The sequence below is a fragment of the Salmo trutta genome, chromosome 1, assembly GCF_901001165.1.
Source record: "Salmo trutta chromosome 1, fSalTru1.1, whole genome shotgun sequence".
NCBI lineage: Eukaryota > Metazoa > Chordata > Actinopteri > Salmoniformes > Salmonidae > Salmo > Salmo trutta.
Window position 1 is genome coordinate 48,071,713 of NC_042957.1, and position 23,598 is coordinate 48,095,310.

The 23,598-nt window shown below is 44.0% G+C and overlaps 1 protein-coding gene across 1 annotated transcript in view; it reads right to left on the bottom strand.

Moving 5' to 3' along the window:
- Nucleotides 1-1,858: 1,858 nt before the first annotated feature.
- The window catches only part of LOC115197972 (potassium voltage-gated channel subfamily H member 4-like), a 31,470-nt gene continuing 9,730 nt past the window's right edge, over nucleotides 1,859-23,598 (bottom strand). Inside the window, exons 2-16 of the mRNA XM_029759637.1 lie at nucleotides 16,742-16,975; nucleotides 16,056-16,202; nucleotides 15,778-15,911; nucleotides 13,790-14,033; nucleotides 13,064-13,221; nucleotides 12,158-12,365; nucleotides 11,272-11,466; nucleotides 10,119-10,318; nucleotides 8,512-8,761; nucleotides 7,993-8,207; nucleotides 7,856-7,894; nucleotides 4,971-5,353; nucleotides 4,649-4,728; nucleotides 4,314-4,390; nucleotides 1,859-3,819 (exon numbers count right to left, since the gene is read on the bottom strand). Coding sequence (XP_029615497.1) covers nucleotides 2,740-3,819; nucleotides 4,314-4,390; nucleotides 4,649-4,728; nucleotides 4,971-5,353; nucleotides 7,856-7,894; nucleotides 7,993-8,207; nucleotides 8,512-8,761; nucleotides 10,119-10,318; nucleotides 11,272-11,466; nucleotides 12,158-12,365; nucleotides 13,064-13,221; nucleotides 13,790-14,033; nucleotides 15,778-15,911; nucleotides 16,056-16,202; nucleotides 16,742-16,975 — 3,644 coding nt within the window. The 3' untranslated portion in view covers nucleotides 1,859-2,739. The remainder of the gene's footprint in view (nucleotides 3,820-4,313; nucleotides 4,391-4,648; nucleotides 4,729-4,970; nucleotides 5,354-7,855; nucleotides 7,895-7,992; nucleotides 8,208-8,511; nucleotides 8,762-10,118; nucleotides 10,319-11,271; nucleotides 11,467-12,157; nucleotides 12,366-13,063; nucleotides 13,222-13,789; nucleotides 14,034-15,777; nucleotides 15,912-16,055; nucleotides 16,203-16,741; nucleotides 16,976-23,598) is intronic.

Below are 23,598 nucleotides of genomic sequence, written 5' to 3' on the forward strand. Positions count from 1 at the left end.
CTAAAGAGATATTGTTGGATGTTAAATGATTGACTAACAATATTTATGTAATTGTGTACCACTACTTTGACCTGCTCAGTTTAACCTTTCAAGTTATTTCATTTTTCACTTCAGATGTAATTGTATTTCTCAGAGTCCCTGTTTAAATATATATATATATATATATATATATATATATATATATATATATATATATATATATATATATATATACACACTGCTCAAAAAAATAAAGGGAACACTTAAACAACACGTCCTAGATCTGAATGAAAGAAATAATCTTATGAAATACTTTTTTCTTTACATAGTTGAATGTGCTGACAACAAAATCACACACAAATAATCAATGGAAATCCAATTTATCAACCCATGGAGGTCTGGATTTGGAGTCACACTCAAAATTAAAGTGGAAAACCACACTACAGGCTGATCCAACTTTGATGTAATGTCCTTAAAACAAGTCAAAATGAGGCTCAGTAGTGTGTGTGGCCTCCACGTGCCTGTATGACCTCCCTACAACGCCTGGGCATGCTCCTGATGAGGTGGCGGATGGTCTCCTGAGGGATCTCCTCCCAGACCTGGACTAAAGCATCCGCCAACTCCTGGACAGTCTGTGGTGCAACGTGGCGTTGGTGGATGGAGCGAGACATGATGTCCCAGATGTGCTCAATTGGATTCAGGTCTGGGGAATGGGCGGGCCAGTCCATAGCATCAATGCCTTCCTCTTGAAGGAACTGCTGACACACTCCAGCCACATGAGGTCTAGCATTGTCTTGCATTAGGAGAAACCCAGGGCCAACCGCACCAGCATATGGTCTCACAAGGGGTCTGAGGATCTCATCTCGGTACCTAATGGCATTCAGGCTACCTCTGGCGAGCACATGGAGGGCTGTGCGGCCCCCCAAAGAAATGCCACCCCACACCATGACTGACCCACCGCCAAACCGGTCATGCTGGAGGATGTTGCAGGCAGCAGAACGTTCTCCACGGCGTCTCCAGACTCTGTCACGTCTGTCACGTGCTCAGTGTGAACCTGCTTTCATCTGTGAAGAGCACAGGGTGCCAGTGGCGAATTTGCCAATCTTGGTGTTCTCTGGCAAATGCCAAATGTCCTGCACGGTGTTGGGCTGAAAGCACAACCCCCACCTGTGGACGTCGGGCCCTCATACCACCCTCATGGAGTCTGTTTCTGACCGTTTGAGCAGACACATGCACATTTGTGGAGGTCATTTTGCAGGGCTCTGGCAGTGCTCCTCCTGCTCCTCCTTGCACAAAGGCGGAGGTAGCGGTCCTGCTGCTGGGTTGTTGCCCTCCTACGGCCTCCTCCACGTCTCCTGATGTACTGGCCTGTCTCCTGGTAGCGCCTCCATGCTCTGGACACTACGCTGACAGACACAGCAAACCTTCTTGCCACAGCTCGCATTGATGTGCCATCCTGGATGAGCTGCACTACCTGAGCCTCTTGTGTGGGTTGTAGACTCCGTCTCATGCTACCACTAGAGTGAAAGCACCGCCAGCATTCAAAAGTGACCAAAACTTCAGCCGGGAATCATAGGAACTGAGAAGTGGTCTGTGGTCCCCACCTGCAGAACCACTCCTTTATTGGGGGTGTCTTGCTAATTGCCTATAATTTCCACCTGTTGTCTATCCCATTTGCACAACAGCATGTGAAATGTATTGTCAATCAGTGTTGCTTCCTAAGTGGACAGTTTGATTTCACAGAAGTGTGATTGACTTGGCCTTACATTGTGTTGTTTAAGTGTTCCCTTTATTTTTTGAGCAGTGTATATATATATATACATATATACATATATATATATATATATATATATATATATGTGTGTGTGTTCATATTCAGTTTTCATCTTAAATAGTTTTATTTTACAACTAATATCAGTTACAAACAAACAAAATTATATACAACTTGTTCAGTCTGCACACGTTGTTCAAATCATTCTGTAAGGCTGTACATTGCACGTCTTATTTCAGTCTCTGTTACCAAAGAAACAGTAAAATATACAGCATAGAAAAAGTCAGAAAATGATCAAGACACAAGAGCAAAAAGAGATGCAGAGGTATGAATAGCCATATTGCAGAAGAGGGAAAAACACAAATAACCATAGGTCCTCTTTGGCCAGCAATCCTCTGGCAGGCTAGCCAAGAGACAATTTCTTAAAATAATGAGCACAAACATTGGTCATATGCTGTAATGTCCAGACAGCTTGTAGAATGATCTCCACAGTGTGTTCACAGACAATGAAATCACATGTCAAAATGCTCATTAAGTGATGATACTTTCTATGTAAACACAATATAATGAAGGAAAGGGGTGGGGTTTGCTGTTTCCATGGCTGCCAGGTCTCAATATGATATGTCTAGAGATACCCTCCGGTTAGTAATACCTAACTTTCAGTTCACAAGAAATACATAATAAACACAAAGCTGAATATTTTTGTAAACTGAGTCAGCTTGTCTTCATAATCTCTGGTCCATATCAATGCTGTATTTACAGTCAAATTAAATAAACAGTACATCAAGTAGTAGTACAATCAGTGTTGATATTATGTAGTGTGATTGCTGTGTGGTGTACATTTTAGACTGTAAAGCAATCGTTCATTTCTCAGATGTAAACTCGCGTCGCATAAGAGATGCAATCAAAAAGTGAGAGTTGAGTTGAAGGGCTCAGCGTTACTTTGCAGCAGTAATGTTCCCGTTTATTTATCCGGTCTCAGACAGCTGCTAATGTGTCACCTCCAATCCCCAGAGAGGCTCGACTTCCAGGGCCTGCTGTGTGCTGATGTTGGTCCCCTGGGTCTGGGACTCTGCCTGCTCAGCATCACTCTGCATCCTCTCAGGTCTCTCCCTGCCCTGTGGGTACTCAGTCTTAGGCCCTCCACAGTCTGGCCCTTGCCCTGCTGGCTGCCCTACCAGATGTAAGGATGAGTCCAGTGTGTGGACAGGGCTTGAGCCCACCAGGTCATTCTTCCTAGCTCTGTTGAGAGAGCCCTGCCCCTGGGTGGTCTGGTTGTGCGTCTGATTATATGTTGGGCTGACAGACGTGTAGACCCCAGACTGAGAGCTGAAGGCGGTGTGGAGCTGTGGTTGGCCGGTAGGGGTCAGTGAGACGTGGATAGGCGTTGGGGAGATGGACGGTGAATGGCTGCGGTCAGAGTTGACCTGGACACTCAGGGAGGGGTGGGACTGGCTGAGGCTGCCTGGGGAACATAGGGGACGAAAGGTACTGATGGTGGGGATGGAGGCTTTGTACTCAACCTGACCAGGACACGCACCTGGGAGTACTGGGAAGGCAGAGCTGAGGTTCAGAAGAGATGGCCCAGTCCGGCATTGGGAGTGGCCCATGTAGGGAGAGTTGGGTGTAGTTCTGGAGATCGGGAAAGGCCTGTACTGGGCTTCAAGTCCCTGACCAGTGGTTCTGCCTCTGTCCGAGCAGCACGGATGTAAACAGGACGACCTGGGATTGGACGTCTGGTGAAGGTGCTCAACCTCCACCTTCTGACCTCTGCCCTGGGGGGGCACCCCACTGTAGGCCCACATGTTCCTGGCAGGGTGGCTGAGAGGGTCATGTTGGAGGTGAGATGGGTGAGGTCCAGCGGGCATACTGAAAGGCACCTGTGTCTGCCAGTCATTGGCAGCAATCATGTTGCTGCTGGGGTTGGGGTTAGGGGCCATCTGCAGGCCGTAAGGATAGGTGGAGATGGCAGAGGGGTACTGAAACATGGTCACATGGGCCTGCAGGAAACGCATCATCTCGTGGAGCTCCTTGGTCAGGTTGGACACCTCCTGGTTAAGGGTATTCATCTAGAAAATAGATGGCATGCAGAATAATGAAAGCTACAATATGTTGTTTGGTTGAATAGTAATTATTCCAAGGAAGGAGACATAACCATTAGAGTTCTATTGTCTCTTTCTAGGTCAGAAATGGTGGAAACCAAAAACAAGCACAGTCATAAATTATCAGTCGGTGTTACGTGAGCTTTCAAATCTGGAGCATCTCCAATTTAACAATCCTACATTTTATTTGAGGAAAAATGTCTTTAAACGTTCTCTTGCCTACATAGCCTGAGTGTTGTATTTAATGCTGAAAGTGTGTCAGAGATGACCTGTTTTTAGACACTCTTTAGGGTACAGCGAAAGTAGAGTACGGAAAATGAAGTGGGAGAACAAAAAAAGTTTGTGTCTCTTGAGGTCTCTCTACCTAGATGGAGCATATCATTCATTTATCAGTTCATTGATACATCATTATGTTGGTTTATGTGTCAGTTTATTCCGTCAATGTGATCGTATGTTCATACCTCTTTGTTTAGCTGGCTGATGTTCTGTCTCACCTCCTCTGTTTCCAGAAGTAAGTTGGCGCTCACCTGGAATGGGTCTATGGGGGGATGGGATGGACAAGGATGGATGAGATCAGTGCTTTCACACCCCACACCAACATAAAGTACTTTGCTCATACCATTTCATTTGTATGACTAGCCTACTTGTACTGCTTTGGATAATTCTAAAAAAGCACATTTCTGACCAATCAATTCAGTATCCTTGCCTAAAACACGTTTCTATTTACTGTTAGAAAACCACTGTTAGAAAAATACAGTTTTTTAAATTAAACCATTGTTTAACCTGAGACCATTACCTTTGCTATTTGTCTTTGCCTCGCCTTGATCCACATTGAAGTGAAAAGACTGCCCATTATCCTCAATTCCATCCACAACCCTAGAGGAGATAGGAAAGAGAGGTTCACACTTAAGTGGGTTATGATTAAATATGAAGTGATTTTCAGTTAAATAAATTGAACTGTCTTTGCTGTTATTACCAGGTAAATCCATTGGAAAATGTGATTTACTTTTTGGTTAATGATTATAGTCTTATAATCCTACAAACGTTAGGCTTCTGTACTGGGCTAATGAAATACAAACGCTAGTCATTTTGATTGACAGTTATGTCTCATTACTCACCTGGGGCTGAGGTCCAGAGGGCTGACACAATGTAGGGAGGGTATGAGCAGCTTGGCTGGCCTATGGGATGAGCTGTGATCTGTGACCATGGTGGGCACTGGGGCGAGAGTAACCTCCTCATTGGACAGCAGCTGAGGGGCGGGGCTACGGCCTCTGCAGCCCTGGGCTGGGGAGCGGCAGAGACGGAGCGTACTGACATGTCGAAGCTCCTCTCCCAGCAGGCTGCTGAAGCCAGGGTGGCAGACGGGGCTGCTCAGGCCATGCATCAGGAGCAGCCGTCCTTGGTGGGATGCACCAGTGGAACAGTGGCTCATGTCCTCACCAGACACCACATCTTCTGCCTCCGCAATGAAGGGAAGCTTGTGGTCCTTATCAGCTCGCTCCTGAGGAGCAGAGGGTGGGAGAGGAGAGGCATGAGTAACAGGTTCTCTGTAGTTCTCACAAACAACCATGCATGCCCTCCAGTAGCCTATTGCCAGTGGAGGAGGAGAGAGAGTGTAGAATGATACACACAGAGTTTAATTTGATTTTAGCTGCCGGTAATGGGTAGCAGGGGCGTCATGCACCCTAAAAATCTGAGGGAGCACAGAGTACGTGAGGATAGCTGGGGGGTTGTCCGGAGGGGAGCTTGTTGGAGAATTGTTATATTTTCAAACACCTGAAACAGCTTTCTCCTGCAATCTTGAGCCATAGCATTTTCTATGAAGTTGGCTTTAGATAGCCAGCTAGATACGTTCCCAATCTCCCAACCTCATAACTAGCTACCAAGCCATTTCAGGCTGTCAATCAAGTTAGAGTAGCTTGTCTTACTATCTTAGCTGGCATGCCTAATGGCAAGTTTGCTAGACTTTAGAAAACCAAACAATGACTAAATGTACTGAATAATCTTAATGTTTTACCCAGATTTTAGCAGAGATGCAGAGAAGCATTGGCCATAGAAAGGTTTTTTTATTCTCTATTTTGGGTAGGCCAGGGTGTGACTAGGGTGGGCATTCTATGTTAATTTTTCTATGTTCTTTATTTTCTATGTTTTGGCCGGGTATGGTTCGCAATCAGGGACAGCTGTCTATCGTTGTCTCTGATTGGGAACCATACTTAGGTAGCCCTTTTCCCTCCTTGTGTTGTGGGAAGTTGACTTTGTTTATGGCACATAGCCTTTAGCGTCACGGGTTGTTGGGTAGTGTTCATTGTTTTGTTCGGCGTCTTTTCAAATAAAAATTATATGTACGCTCACCACGCTGCACCTTGGTCCTCTCCTTTCAACCGCCGTGACAAGCACATTTAGTTTCTTTAAAAAAATAACCTCCAGACCGGTCAAGAGGTACGCTTAGATATAGAAAAATACTAGGATGTAATATCCTAGGCATGTTAGTGCAGTATATTGAGATTTGTGATTTACAACAGTCAGAATAACACCCTCTGGAATGTGTAGAATAGAATTAGGTATAATGATTATGGCTCTAATTTGAAGGAAACATTTGTTTCAGGTGTTTAAAAAATGCTAAATTCTCAGGGTCCAGCCCCCCTCCGGACCACTCCCGCTCCATCCTCATGTCACGACTTCCGCCGAAGTCGGTCCCTCTCCTTGTTCGGGCGGCGTTCGGCGGTCGACGTCACCGGTCTTCTAGCCAACGCCGATCCACTTTTCATTTTCCCTTTGTTTTGTCTTTATTTTCTACACATCTGGTTTCTATTCCCCAATTACATGTTCATTATTTAACCCTCTGTTTCCCACGTTAGTGTGCGTATTTGTTGATTGTTCATGTCGGTACTTGCTGGTTATGTTTGCCGGGTTATGTATTTACACTCGTTATTTTCGAGTGACCGGTATTTCTCCGCACCTTGAGTATTCTCTGTATACTGGTGCTGTCATGGAATTAAATACCTTGTACACTCATTTCTGCTCTCCTGCGCCTGATTCACTGCACCAGTTACCCACCGCCTGACACCTCACCTACTTCGGTAACAAGAGATTGTGTGTAATTTCCTTCTAATAGCTGTTCTGCTGTGAGTCAGTGCTGTTCCTTTATCTTAGTGGCAAACAAGAAATTAGGTGCACTGAGGTGAACTGCCTTCTTGGCATTTTCAGTAGGAGTCAGATTATTTAGCTGTTATGACCTCATCACGGCTTATAATTGTTATTCCTCAGAATGACATTTTTTTTCTGTCAGATTATTATTACGTTTATTGCTACCAGACAATTTTCACATTCTGGTAAATTAATTTTGAGAGAATCAGTTAACTCCCACGCACAATGTAGAAACATTAACACGTGGACACTCACATGTCATAGAAACACACACACACACAAAGGCATATGCCTACTCCAACACCCACTCAAATACAAAAAAACAAGAGTACATAATCAGCCTCAGAGATACCGAGACACACTAATGACAGCCCTTTGTTAAGCTCTCAATAAAGGTGGCAAAATGGGGCTGTGAGAGTTGTAATCATGCTTCTTTCAGAGTGAAGTTCTATCTGGAAATAGGCTTGATCAGAACATTGCGTTCAGCCTTTTATCAAGTTATATGTTCACCTAAGAGGGAAGGGCAACGGGTCAGGGACCAGAACCCTCATATCAACCTCAATCATTTAAATGTTTCTGTCCCAGACCAAATATTCAAAGACTTTGAAAAATGGAATGATGAGTCACAAAGCCTATTCACATCTCAAGGTGTAAATATTTGACTTGGACATTTAGCGTAAAATATTCTGGCTATGACTACAAATGTTCTGAGCTCTGAATTGATAATGTGAAGCTGTGACTTTGTAGATATGTTGGCTGTGGCTGTAGGAGCATCCCTGAGTTATCTGTCAGTAGCAGACTGACCGGTCATGGTAATCACCATCTGTAGTATAGTCATAAAGAGTCACACATTTACCTGAGAGAGCCGAGGGGACCGTGAGAACCTTGTCAGCCCCTGGACAGTGAGTCAGAGTCACAATTCCATTACAGTTTACACAGGCCACACAGAGTAAAGTTTGAGTGAGTGATTGAGTGAGCATGTGTGGTTCTCACCTCTGCCTCGCTGCCCTCTCTCAGGTTGTAGGTGAGGTTGTGGTGGATATCAGAGCTGAAGCGACTGCCATACTCTGGGTAGAGGCCCAGGACCTCCCTCAGGGCACGGACACTGATGTGCTGCAGGTCACAGTAGGTCAGAGCCTTCACGTCCGCATTGGTCTTGATCACCTTGTCTTGCGCTGTCAGGTCTGCCCCAATCAGATCACCTTTGCCTAGAGACAGATTACCCAATTAATAATCTGAGTTGATTTGATTCTTCTCCCATACAGTATAATGACAACATCCATATTGCTGAGATAACAATTGAGGGATAAAGAAAACTAGCTCCCTGATTCCCTATATTGTGCACTGCTTTTCTGGCCAAAAAGTATTCCACTATAAAGGGAATAAGATTCCATTTCAGACGCTGCCAATGAGTTGATAACAGAGACGAAACGCTGACACGAAAGACAGAAAAAGGAAGGTATAAAAAGAAAGTGTACTCCAGAACAGGGAAGTGAGTTGTCTAAGACGTACCCAGGATAGCAAGGACCATGCCGTCCTTCAGCACCTCTAGAGACCCAGAGCAGACAAAGTAGTTGGCCTGCAGCGCGTCCCCCTGGCGGATGAGGTACTCTCCCGGGGCACAGAACGAGGTCTTAATGTGCAAAGAGAGGGAGCGCAGACACCCCCTACTGGCCCGCTCAAACACTGGCAGCTGCAGGATGTCCTTGTTCAGGTGCATGGCGATGTCCGCACGGAGTTCGTCTGGGAAGTCATGCAGCAGCTGACAGGAGGAGAGAAGGAGGACTTCAACACCCACAATGCAATGGTTTTGCATCAGGTTACAGAAGTACCAGAGAGGCACAGTGGTGTCCGAGGATCAAGGCTAAAGGAATGCTCTTGTCATATGAGATGCTAGACAGTATAAACCAAGTTCAAGCCTATGAACACTGTGTGGACAGCCAATCAACAGTTATTCACAAACATGTATTCTATGTATTGTTGAAACACACACAATTCTCAGTGAGTATACAATATCTTGTATTTTGTGTTGGACTCAAGCTGTATTTTGGCAAGTAGCTACACACTTCAATGTACAATAGTTGTTTTCATGCAAGCCTTCTTAGATGACTCAAATCTCTACATATAATGTGCACTGTAGGTCTGTTTCACTAGTGCTAGCCTGGCAGTAGCATCAGCTAAGAGGGTAATAAATTTGCAAGTTCTCGGGATCCTTCGTAACGTCTGTTGTCGCGCCTTCAGCAGAGAATAAATTATGAAGCTGATGATGAGAGGGTGTAAATGAGTACCAACATTTTTAATCCTATCTCCGTAGTCTAAAATGTTTTATTAACTTGTATTTATTCAGGGTAGCCCAAATGAGACCATGGCCTCATTCCCAATGGTGCCCTAAGTACAAACATTTTCTTACAAACAGGAAGTAAAATGTGCATTACAGATAAAACAAGAAGAATAAAAAATAACCACACCTCAACACCACAATTTCAACAAATAATTATCTAGAATCAATCGAACAACTGCAATCCCAAACTGTCGAATCAAGACGTAAGGAATTTTGTAGGTTGTTCAAACAATAGGGAGCACTTTTAGCCAATACTAGGTCTAAGCCCATCACTGTGAACAAAATACTACTTTCTAAAAGAACCAATCTAACCTCATTGGGCAGAGACTGAGAGAAGATTGGGAAATAAAGGTGGAGATGACCTAGATGTAAAATTACATGTCTGATTTAGAATCCTCCATCCCACACAGAGACACGACTAGACCACGAGGCCATTTATGTCTGAACGTGACAATACACACCCACACTGTCAACACCACATGATCGAAAGACCTTGGCAGTGATACAAAAGATTACTTTAGAAAATTAACTATCTACTCCCAACACAAGGTGTACTCTCTCTGAAAGGCTATTTATTTACATCGGAAAATATATAAAGACCAGTCTGTCAGTACAGTATGTTTGTCTACCCTAATGGCTGCATCCCAATTTTCCATCGTTATCCTAAAGTATGCACTTGCCCACTCCCCATCAGGGATTTGAAAGCATTGGATTGTTGTAATCATTGGCCGGAGTTTGTTACCACCATTGTTAAATACATATGTGTCATGTGACCCACCTCGTTGGCGTTGATGCCGTTGTTGACAGACCAGGTGGTCTGGAAGTACTCCAACATCCTCTGTTTCAGCAGCTGGGGCAGACGGTGCACACGGATAAAGTCCTTGATGTCCTTCATACGCGTGTGGTAGAGCGAGCGCCGAGAGTACATGCGCTGGATAATGGCCGTCACGTTACCGAAGACCACAGCATGCATCAGGGCTGCAGGTCGGACGAGGAACAGGGAACATGGGGGTCAAGGAGTATTACAAGATTACTCATTTGTGCTCAAAGCACAGATATATGCAGAAGAGAGTCATACCCAACCATCACCATGCCTTAAGACTTTTTTAAAGAGATTTGTGAAGACATCTCGAGACATCTTAATACATGTCTTGAAAGAATGAAGAAAATACTGCTAAAGATGTCTTAAAATCAATAAGTGTTTTCAAGAAGTCTTAAGACAGCTTGTGTCTCAAGATGTCTACTAACACTGCCTCGCTTCCAATGAACTTACCCCCCATGAGCATGATGCAGATGGACTTACCCCCCATGAGCATGATACAGATAGACTTACCCCTATGAGCATGATGCAGATGGACTTACCCCCCATGAGCATGATGCAGATGGACTTACCCCCCATGAGCATGATACAGATGAACTTACCCCCCATGAGCATTATGCAGATAGACTTATCACCCATGAGCATGATACAGATGGACTTACCCCCATGAGCATGATGCAGATGAACTTAACCCCATGAGCATGATGCAGATGGACTTACCCCCCATGAGCATGATACAGATTAACTTACCCCCCCATGAGCATGATGCAGATGGACTTACCCCCCATGAGCATGATACAGATGAACTTACCCCCCATGAGAATGATGCAGATGAACTTACCCCCCATGAGCATGATGCAGATGGACTTACCCCCCATGAGCATGATACAGATGAACTTACCCCCCATGAGAATGATGCAGATGAACTTACCCCCCATGAGCTTGATACAGATGGACTTACCCCCCATGAGCATGATGCAGATGGACTTACCCCCCATGAGCATGATACAGATGAACTTACCCCCCATGAGCATGATACAGATGAACTTACCCCCCATGAGCATGATGCAGATGAACTTACCCCCCATGAGCATGATACAGATGAACTTACCCCCCATGAGCATGATGCAGATGGAGAAGATCTTCTCAGCATCTGTGTTGGCACACACATTGCCAAAGCCCACACTGGTGAGGCTGCTCAGGGTGAAGTAGAGGGAGGCGATATAGGCACTGGGCATGGAGGGGCCGCCCATCGTACTGTTGATGTACGGGGTCTCCAACCGCTTCCCCAGCTCCTGCAGCCAGCCTGGAGAGTACAGCAGGACATGGGGGACAGAGAGAGGGAGAGGGAGGGAGAAAGAGAGAGGGGAAAAAAGGAAGAGAAAGGGCGAGAGAGAGAGAGGGAGGGAGAGAGACAGAGAGAGCAAGAGAGAGAGTTTACTGTTAATTTGTATTGTTTATTTCACTTTTGTTTATTATCTACTTCACTTGCTTTGGCAATGTTAACATACAGTATGTTTCCCATGCCAATAAAGCCCTTTACAGGGATCTGGGATCCCTGTAAAAGAGATTGGGTTGTTTTTTCCTTTGTGCCTGTTACTGTGTTACAGACACATGTAGAGGAAATAGTGGTCACACATGGCTGCTTCCTATAGTTTAAAAAAAATATATATTATTTTACCTTTATTTAACTGGGCAAGTCTGTTAAGAACAAACTCTTATTTTCAATGACTGCCTAGGAACAGTGGGTTAACTGCCTTGTTCAGGGGCAGAACAACAGATGTGTTCCTTGTCAGCTCAGGGAATTGAACTTGCAACCTTTTGGTTACTAGTCCAACGCTCTAACCACTAGACTACCCTGCCGCCCGGAGCCGAGGAAGCCGAAGAGCTCGCCAAAGGGAAACGTTCTGTTGATGTGTCTACTGTGTGAGAGTGGTCCAACAATCACACACAATATACAAACATACACACACAAACACTAACAAACAGGCGCTCACCTATATCCCAGGTGACAGGGTTGCTGCTCTCTATCTCCTTGCGGCCAATGACGTACCAGACGCAGGCCATCCAGTGGGCAAGCAGGGCGAACACAGACATGAGCAGGGTCAGGACCACCGCACTGTACTGGGAGTAACGATCCAGCTTCTGTAACAACCGTAGCAGCCGCAGCAAACGCACCGTCTTCAGGAGGTGGACCAGAGAGGTCTGGACAGGAGGTAACGGACATGTTTACATGCAACGATTCATGTAGAGATGACAATTTGCATTGTGACAGGTGTAAAGTTCAAAAGACGTTAGAGAGTTGAGTCATAGTCTGGTTGAACTCGTCAGACATTATATACAGTTTAGACGATCTATCCTCTGTACTGAACTGATATCTCCAGGGATACGGTCTAGCTGAGATGCAGTGAGCAAACATTCCTCCTACCACTCCAATATCCCACTTGCCCCAGAGGCTAAAGATGCATTCATCCGTAAAGAACAGCACATCTCTTGGAAAGCTTGAGAAACAAATGATTGGTGGAAAAGGGGTAGTTGAACAGTATCACATCTCAGAAGCCCAGGTAAGATTAAGTGAGAAGGCTACTGGCTGAGATGTTAACAGTGAGACAGAGAGAGAGCGATGGGTAGTGCAGCTAGTGGATAGGGGGAGGGACACTAGAGAGAAGGAAGGAGCACCTCTATAAAGCATGGAGGTGGCAGACCTAATCCGTTACAATTCAATGCTCAGGGGAAATAAAGAGGACTAACAACACATTTTAAGAGGGAAAACGATTATTCTGGGAAGTGCTATCAAACAAGCACTGTCTGTTCAAGATAGGATAAGGAACTGCATACACACGCAAAGCCAAATGCCCATGACACCCATAAATGCACAGTCAATGACACCCATACAAACTCACCACTGTGATGTTGAAGGCGTAGAGGAGGTCAAAGGGCAGAGCAGCAATGAGGTCTATAAAGAACCAGGTGCCACAGTAATGGAGGTAGATTGAGCGGGCATCGTACACCACCTGACCCGACTGACTCACAAAGGTGGTCCTAAAGTTCAGGATGATATCTGGGGAGGAACAGGGAGAAAACCCAGCAGGACATGAGCAAAATGATATTTTATCCTTTACTCAATTACACAACAAGTGTGTAAAGTGAGTGGATAGGCTACTACGTTCCAGCATTTTTCCAGGCGTGCTGTAAATGCTAATTATGGCATGACACCAATGGTTTAGAACAACACACGATGTGATGATAATTTTGGACATGAATGTCACTGTACATAATCACTATTTTCTCAACTTAAAAAAGTCTGAGCCCCATCACAGCTGTTTTAGGATCACACATCCATCGGAGACAGGAAGTCTCTAATTGTGGCTCAAAATGTGAGCTGTAACCAGGGGTGACACAGACACCATGATGAGTTGGTAATGAAGGTGGGTGAGCGAGTACAGTCAAGTGTGACCAATTTCGAAGGAAACACCCACTGCCACAGCAGGAAAGAACTATTCTTGATCAACTATATTCCAGAGCAGCTAGCTACTGGTGCCTTTTTATTTAGCCACTGGAGTGATATGACATTTACCATTGGAGTACTATGTTGCCACTCTCAGTACTGTTATACAACAGTATATTACCTAGAATGAAGAGCATTTCCACTGCGATGTCACTGGCAATGGTGCTACGGGAGTCCCAGTCGGTGTCGTCCTGGTGACTGACGAAGCAGACATTGAAGGGGACGGTGACCGCCACGTAGAAGGTGGCCAGGAGAATCAGCCAATCCCACAGGGCCTTGGATACGCTGTAGTGGAGCAGGATGAAGCGGGACTTCTGCACCGCCGCCACCTTGTACTCTGGGAGAGAGGGCTTCTGGAATACACTCTGCAGGGAGACAGGGGCCAAGGGTCACAGGTCATAGGTCCCAGGTCACAAACAAAGCCCAAGACACCACACTGGCACAGTGGCACTTGTACCTATGATAACATCTCAAGAATGCACTGAAACCTACTTGCCCTAGCTACGTCAAAATCAGTGTCTGCACTCCAAGCTCCTCTGTGGCACAAGAGAGGAAAAGTAAATGTTCCATTTAGGAATAAAGAACGTCAAATCAAAGTTTATCGGTAGCGTACACAGTTTAGCAGATGGTAAAGTTTATCGGTAGCGTACACAGTTTAGCAGATGGTAAAGTTTATCGGTAGCGCACACAGTTTAGCAGATGGTAAAGTTTATCGGTAGCGCACACAGTTTAGCAGATGGTAAAGTTTATCGGTAGTGTACACAGTTTAGCAGATGGTAAAGCGGGTGCAGCAAAATGATTGTGTTACTAGCGCCTAACAGTGAAGTAAAATGTCAAACAATTACACAAATAATCAAAAACAAAAAAAATCAAGAAACATCTTAAGGGTTCAATGGCATCTTTTCAAGACAGAAATAACCATCATGCAATTAGTTGCCATAGGCTCACAGCAGTAGTAGCTGCAGAAACAGTAGCAGGTACTCTAACAGGCCTGGGGATCAAATGGAAGCTCATTTGACTTAACAATACATGAAAGAGACAATTATCGGCATGTTCTTTTCGACACATATGCAGAACCACTGACTTTATTCTCCATAAATGACACAGTACGAGGGAGATGAAATATGGATGAGGAACTATGGAGATCCCTCGAGGTAATGAGATCTGAAAGTAAATTCCCTCTGTCGTTCTTCAACATGACTAGAGAGGCTGCTGAATAGGTCAGCAGAACCTCCAAGTGGGAACCCTGGGTGGGATAATAGCTGGGTATATTATGGGAGATAATTACTTGGTAATTGCACATGGAGGATTTAGATGCACAACAACAACTGAATGTGTACAGAACTGTCACAGCAAAAGGGCAAATTAGAACGTTTTTCAAAAAGCATGCAATGCCACATAGCCCATGCTGTTGTCAATGGTAACCTCTTTTTTTTTACACAATCTTAAAAAACATTGACCGGTCATCATCAAGTATGTAAAAGGTAGGATTTGGAGAGAGTGAATTGTCATACATTTCATTGATATTTTAAAGTGTTAAGTCTCTCAGCATTTAACGGTACAATTGACGTATCTTTAAATAACAACTACCTCATATAACACGTGTTTAAGACAGGAAGAGGGAAAAGGTTGAAAAGCCTTGGTTCTATCTGTCCACTGCTGTGTCATACTGTGACCTCTCTTCCAGTACTTTCCTTTAATTAGTGAGACGATACCCCAGCTTTCCCATGTCCCAATCTGCAAAAGGCCACACTGCGTCTCTCTGCTGCTCTATATATACCAGCACTACAAAGACCACACACAGCAGACAAGAACTTCAAAGGCTGCCAGATCAATTCTTCTATCTGGGCCAAGCTCAACCTTCCTCAAATGGATAGGTAAATGTCACCTTGCTCTATATGCTCCCTAATACGTCTGCTCAAATATGTTTTCATTTGAATGCGGTAAGAATGTGATTTCACATGTGGTATGAAAACAAATGAGGTCATCTTTCAGAAAGCAGTTGGTAATATAATGAAATGATGCCTTTCCTCTGAAGAAACTATTCCTTTTTTGTCAATGAGTCAATACACTCTACTGTACAGTCCAGTGAGATCCAGGGGAACTCACATTGGGCAGTTTCCCCTTGCCCCTCTTGGAGAACTGGTTGGTGAGGTGGTACAGGACAGTCCTTCCCCTCTCCCTGGCTTGGGAAAAGTGAGAACGGCTGCGTTTTCTGCTCTGATGTGCATCCTCTGAGATGCCTGATGACATAAGGACATTAATGAATGGGTTATTACACTTATTAAAGCCTTCCTTTCATGCTATCATCGTAGAAAGCATCATGGTCTAAACTATAAACGGTTCAGTAAGGTGTAAGCCACAGTGTTGCAGAGTTAGTAGAATACCTGTGGCCTCCACTCCTCTCCTGTTGCTGTGATGGTGGCTTTTTCCGTACGACTCAGTGACATCCTTGAAGGAGAAAAGGAATAGAACCACTTCACCCTTCTCATTCTTAATTGGCACAATGTCAAGAAGGCACCAGAATGGATTTCCTGTGGAAGCAACATTATAGAAGAAGTTAGATTAGTGGTATTCAAATGTTTTCAGCGGGGACCGAATATTGTCCCGCCAGAACTTCTGGGGAACCCATTTTTTCCCAATAATTTCTCATGACCCCATCCCACCCCAAATCTAATGACACAACCTACAAAATCTGTAAATGTATATGTTTACGTCAACAAATAACCTTCAATTCATTGCATTTTCATCTCTCATCAAAATGAAAATAAACCAAAATACATTTACTCAATAAAATTGTGTTTTTCAAATGATCTTTCTCAAAAAGCGTGTATATTGTCCCATTAAATAATCTGCACTCTTAATTTAAATGACTTTGAATACCGCTGAGTTCAATTCTAATGACACGTAGAGCTGAGGATTGTATTTTACACTACTCCCTCTTCATATTGTGCAGAAGTGAACTTGGTGCATGTTGCATCCTCTGTCCATAGTTCTAAAAATACATTCAAAAAAATAGATCTGGTTGGATGATGTTGTATTGAGGGCCACCATGTGTTGACTGAATGCTCACCGTTCTTCATGTAGAAGCACACCTCCCCCTGGTACTCCTGCTGTCCCTCCAGGGCCTTGTCCACCTGCTGCCTCACCCTCTCACTGGTCTCTGCCCCGTGCAGGAAGCGACACGTGCACGTTTTCTGCATCACCTCAGTGCGCACAAACCCCGTCAGCTCGCAGAAGCCGTCCGAGCAGTACACAATGGGGTAACCTTGGCGACCCTGGGCATTCCCAAGAAGGAAGTTGCTGTCTGTGGAAAGCAAGGAGAGAAAATTAGAGACACGATGTACTGTACCCTAACTCTGTCTGCGTAATGATTGCTGTATAAGTGGTCAATCAATTATTTCTGCCCCTCGAGTACACTGTGTGAGTCAGACATTAAATGGATGAATGTCCTTGCCCCTGGATGCTGAATTAGGCTATGTAATTAACAATCAAGCTTGTGTTGAATACAGCCATCTATGAAGGTGGAACATAGCATCAGGGATTCAATCGCTTTCAGGTTTCTTTCTGAATCTCTTTCTCCTCCCACTCATTTTCTCCTCTCAGGGTCTATTTCATTCTTTAGCTGTCTGAAAAAGAGCTCTGTCTCTCTCGGTCTCAGTCGATCTAACTAACAAACTAGCACATAGAACCCATCCACAGCAGCCTGCAGGGACATCAGAGCAGGCTTTGAAGTTTAGGCCTGTGAAGTCTGGTGGATGTGATAGGAGAGAAGAGGGGACCCAGTTCACTCTATGGGGGCCCACAGCCCAGGGGGCCCCCCAGCAGGCACGTGGGGACACTAATGGGGATAGGAAATGAGCATCATGTGTAGTATCCTCTCATCCTCCTGCCCATGTAGCCAAAGACAGCGCCAGCCAATCACAGGACAGGCTGGAGATTCTGATTCAGTAGCTGCCTATTGATTCTGTCAGACTCTACTGAAATACCAACCACCTCTCAGAGCTGCACCCATCTGTTGATCTGTGCAGGCATTTAGACCCCTTTCTAATATGCCCAAGTCACGTTTCAGCTATGAATCATTTGTGTTGTATTGTTCTATTTACGTTTTAGTCATTTAGAAGACACTCTTATCCAGAGCGACTTAGTTGGTGCGTTCGTCTTCAGATAGTGTCTGTCCCACCGAGCTATCAGTAAGGTCAGTGTTAGTAGGGGAAAAAGTCAAGTGCGGGTGTTAGTTCACAAAAGGCAAAGGTGTTTTAGGTTTTTATTATAGATGTCTTTATTTTTATGGGAGGATGGAGGGTGCTGTGGGATTGTTTAACATACTCCTTGAAGTTTTTGTTCAAATTTGATTTGCTTGATTTAAATGACCTGCCAGGCGGTGGGTGTAGCTGATGCATGAAGTCAGGTGCAGGAGAGCAGAGATGAGTGAACAATGCACTTTATTTAAGAAATAGCACACAGTAAACATACCAATGTGCGAACAATAACTGTTGCCACAAAACACGGGTGAAAACAGCACCCGGAAAAAAACAGCCGGAAACGTACCGACCTGAACAATAAACAATCACACACAAAGACATGGGGGAAACAGAAGGTTAAATACATGACCAGTAATTGGGAAATGAAAACCAGGTGTGTGGGAAACAAAGACAAAACCAATGGAAAATGAAAAGTGGATCGGAGATGGCTAGAAGACCGGCGACGTCGACCGCCGAGCGCCACCCGAACAAGGAGAGGAACTGACTTCGGCGGAAGTTGTGACAGTACCTCTATTTACCTGCTTACTCTGTTGAGTATTTGGTACAGCTGTAAACATTTATGAATTATATATTCCTCCATAGTGAGTTGAACAACTCATCTCCATAAAAAAATTTTTGCAGGCAGCTATTAAATGGACCGTCTCCCTCCCCTCTGTTCCACCCTTTCTAAAGGGTTGCAAAGTAGACTGTATTGTAGCACAGCGCCTCATTGTGCAGAGACAATTGCCCATCACAGATGTCTCCCACAATCCAATGCCTGTCCGTTGTCACCTGTCCCCAACTATCAAGTCCATTGGGTCACTGCTGTATAGAGTTTCATAGGAAATGATTCCACGGACAGAATTCAATTCCATAATGTATCTATTCAGCCACTGCTCTTCCACACAGGGGTGGTTTGAGTTGGACAAGACAGAATTTCATGGCCAGAGTTCGCTATTCTCGCTGTACATGTGACGATGGTCTGATCATACCCTGTCAATCAATACACTAATTATCTCCGTTATTATTAGATGGTAGTGCGTAAACCCTGAGATCACAGTTTGAAAGTCTTTACATAAGCAGCCCATTATCCTTAGCTAACGAGGCAATCTGGATAAGTCCTCCTTGAAACACAAGGAAAAAATAGACATTTGCATTGACAATACTGCAGATAAGTATTACATACACACTTAGTACACAAGTCTAATTGATCATTAGTTCACACAGAGTGGTGAAGAGGACCTAAGTGCTCCAGATCTCTTGTTAAGTTCATTCTGTCATTTGAGGTGAGCCACAGTCCAACCCCCAGCCAACACTCAGCCTACTGAGCCCATGCACGGCTGTTGTTGAAAGGTGTATAGATGGAGGATATCTTTAGATTGAGGTAGGTTGTATACTGTTACCGTATACAGAATTTTCTGTCGAGAAAGACATCATTTTTTAAAACATTTTACTCAGCAAGTCAGTTAAGAACAAATTCTTATTTACAATGACAGGAACAGTGGGTTAACCGCCTTGTTCAGCAGCAGAACGACAGATTTTTACCTTGTCAGCTCGGGGATTCAATCCAACAACCTTTGGTTACTGGCCCAACGCTCTAACCACTAGGCTACCTGCCGCCGCAAAAACATCAAACTCCTGAAATGTCACAGTCTCTTAAGTGACTGATGTAGAGATAATTAGTACAGAAGCTACATGAGACTTTATGTGCCCAGGATTGGGTTGCCATAGCAATTTGTAATTGTTTTAATAAAAAGCATATGGCAAAGCTGTTATTTCCACAGGGAGGAGGTAACCAGGATACGGTCCCTTTTTTATACAGGAAGAACACAAATAGATTCGCAATAAGTTAATCCTACGGGAAAACATACTGATTATTAAACAACTGGAGCAGCATTTGGACCAATATATATATTTTTTTACAGTAGCTTCATGATCAATCATCATTGTTACTTGGCTTAGACTGATACAAACAAGTGAAACAAGGTTGTTTTTCTAAACCGAAGCAAACAGATGGTAAGTCCTTTCTCCAACATGACTCTATTATTCTGCTAAAATGCATCCAGTCTACCGGTCTTTACCTTAGTCTCTCTCTCTCTCTCTCTCTCTCTCTCTCTCTCTCTCTTTCTTTTTATCTGATGGAAGAATGGCAGAATGGAAGTCCATAGTGAAAGCCATGTTGAACCTTGAAGGCTCTAAGAGCTTCTTTTTCTCTTTGCCACTCTCATTTTCTCCCACAATCATTTCTGAAATGACCGTCCACACGACAAAAGGGACTCGTTACTTTTCAGTTCATGCGCTAGCTTCAGTAATTGACATCAGGTGATGAAGAGCAAAACCCAAACCAATCTCCTTACATTACACAGGAAAAAATGCCAGGCCCTTTGCGTCAATCACAACAACAATCACAATTTGTGAATTGAAATGGAGGGGAAATGCTATTAAATAATTGTATGCCTCCGTGAGGAGGGGAAAGCTGTGTGTAGCTCCCAGCCCACACAGATAATTAGACTGAATCATTCTGTGGAGCGACAACGAGACAACGATGAAAGCTTTAGCCTTCTGCTGTGCACACAAATACAACTATTGCTGTGTAAACGCTGCAATCGATAACTCCGCTCTGACATCCCGGCACCATAATCCACAGAGTAGAACCTGAATGTACATATAAATAGGAATAACTGTACCATGTGTACTGTACGTTCCTACTGTATACAGTAGTTTGTTTGCATTCTGGCAACGACTAAATAATGTATTAAGAGTGAAATGAGAAATTGTATAATGGATTGTTATAGAGGGAACTGTCCTTTATTACAGCCTGTTGTAGTCCACCAGACATTAAGGATGGGATTGATGGAGTTACTTATCAGCCTACTTTTACAGAGAGTGGATGACTGATATCGATACCCAGATGCTGTTTGATTGGCGCTTAACCCATGCGTAATTAACTGTAATTTATGCCCCTGCTCACATGTTGGGATCATTTGGCTGTCACTTTCATTCATTCTGTAATCGCTTGGTCTATCCACATTACACAATGGAGAGGGTCATTTAGTTGAGGGAGGCAGTCATACATACTTTACATGTTGCAAATCCACCCACTTGTTGTCGCGCATGATATTAGAATATTATGTCATAGGTCATAGGTTGAAGTCAATTATTTTAACATCTATTGTACACTGTGTGGGCTCCCGAGTGGCGCAGCAGTCTAAGGCGCACAATTGGCCCAGTGTGGTCAGGGTTAGGGTTTGGCCGGGGTAGGCCATCATTGTAAATAATAATTTATTCTTAACTGATTTGCCTAGTTAAATAAAGGTTAAATAAAAAATAAAAATGAGGAAGCTGCCCAGAACTCGGACAGAAGAAAGTCAAAGTTTTGGACTATTTTATCAGCTCCCTATAGACATTTCAAGCTCCAACTACATCTCTTCCCTTTGGATAACGGCTCCCTGCACCTCACACTTCCCCCAGACCGGTTCAGTCTTGTCCATTAAAGCTTTTGGCCAGCTCCTCCACCCACACCATGACATGGAGGGCCTGTAACCACCAAACTTGTGAAAAATACATTTTACAAATCCGTAGCATATTGTACAAATTGTAAATCATAACATATCATACGAAATGGGATGATGGACATCCACAAATGAATACATACCATATGAAACGTAACATATCATATCATCATAATTGGAGTGTCCTGAGTTTACATTTACTATGTTACATCTACCCCTGAGTCCAGGTTGGTGTGTGTGTTTGTGTGAGTGTGTGTAATAGAGAGAGTGTTAGTGTGAGTGTGTTTGTCTTCACACTGAATTCATTAACTCAGCCAGGACACAGATCGGCGGCCACATGCTAGCATGATGTCATGTCCCACTTCTTGTAACCCACTGAGAAGAGTGTGACCCGATCTGACCATGAGAAAGTGCATCATGCAGCTTGGACAGTAGTCCATTAGTGACATATACTTATTGTACAAAACATTAGGAACACCTTCCTAATATTGAGTTGCACCCCCTTTTGCCGTCAGAACAGCCTCAGTTCGTCGGGGCATGGACTCTACAAGGTGTCGAAAACATTCCACAGGGACGCTGGCCCATGTTGACTACAATGATTCCTACAGTTGTGTCAAGTTGGCTGGATGTCCTTTGAGTGGTGGACCATTTTTTATACACAAGGGAAACTGTTGAGCGTGAAAAACCCAGCAGCATTGCAGTTCTTGACACACTAAAAACGGTGCGCCTGGCACCTACAACCATACCCCGTTCAAAGGAACTTTTGTCATGCCCATTCAACCTCTGAATGGCACACATACAGTGGCATGAAAAAGTATGTGAACCCTTTGCAATTACCTGGATTTCTGCATAAATTGGTCATAAAATTTGATCTGATATTCATCTAAGTCACAACAATAGACAAACACAGTCTGCTTAAACTAATAACACAAACAATTATAGGTTGTCGTGTCTTTATTGAACACACCGTATAAACATTCACAGTGCAGGGTGGAAAAAGTATGTAAACACTCGGATTTAATAACTGGTTGACCCTCCTTTGGCAGCAATAACCTCAACCAAAGTTTTCTGTCAGACCTGCACAACGGTCAGGAGGAATTTTGGACCATTCCTCTTTACAAAACTGTTTCAGATCAGCAACATTCTTGGGATGTCTGGTGTGAACCGCTCTTTTGAGGTCATGCCACAGCATCTCAATCGGGTAGAGGTCATGACTCTGACTGAGCCACTCCAGAAGGCATATTTTCTTCTGTTGAAGCCATTCTGTTGATTTACTTCTGTGTTTTGGGTCGTTGTCCTGTTGCATCACCCAACTTCTGCTGAGGTTCAATTGTCGGACAGATAGCTTTACATTCTCCTGCAAAATGTCTTTATAAACTTGGGAATTCATTTTTCTGTTGATGATAGCATGCTGTCCAAGGTCCTGAGACAGCAAAGCAGTCCCAAACCATGACGCTCCTCCACCATATTTATAGTTGGGATGAGGTTTTGATATTGGTGTGCTGTGCTGTGCCTTTTTTTCTCCACACATAGTGTTTGTGTTCCTTCCAAACAACTGAACTTTAGTTTCATCATTCCACAGAATATTTTGCCAGTAGCGCTGTGGAACATCCAGATGCTCTTTTGCGAACTTCAGATGTGCAGCAATGGTTTTTTTGGACAGCAGTGGCTTCTTCCGTGGTGTCCTCCCATGAACACCATTCTTGTTTAGTGTTTTACATATCGTTGACTCGTCAACAGAGATGTTGGCATGTTCCAGAGATTTCTTTAAGTCTTTAGCTGACACTCTAAGATTCTTCTTAACCTCATTGAGCATTCTGCACTGTGCTCTAGCAGTCATCTTTGCAGGACGGCCACTCCTAGGGAGAGTAGCAACAGTGCTGAACTTTCTCCATTTATAGACAATTGGTCTTACCGTGGACTGATGAACATCAAGGCTTTTAGAGATACTTTTGTAACCCTTTCCAGCTTTATGCAAGGCAACAGTTCTTCATCTTGGATCTTCTGAGATCTCTTTTGTTTGAGGCGTGGTTCCCATTAGGCAATACTTCTTGTGAATAGCAAACATTCTGTGAGTGTTTTTATAGGGCAGGGCCGCTCTAAGCAAAATCTCCAATCTAGTCTCAATTATTGTACTCCAGGTTAGCTGACTCCTGACTCCAATCAGCGTTTTG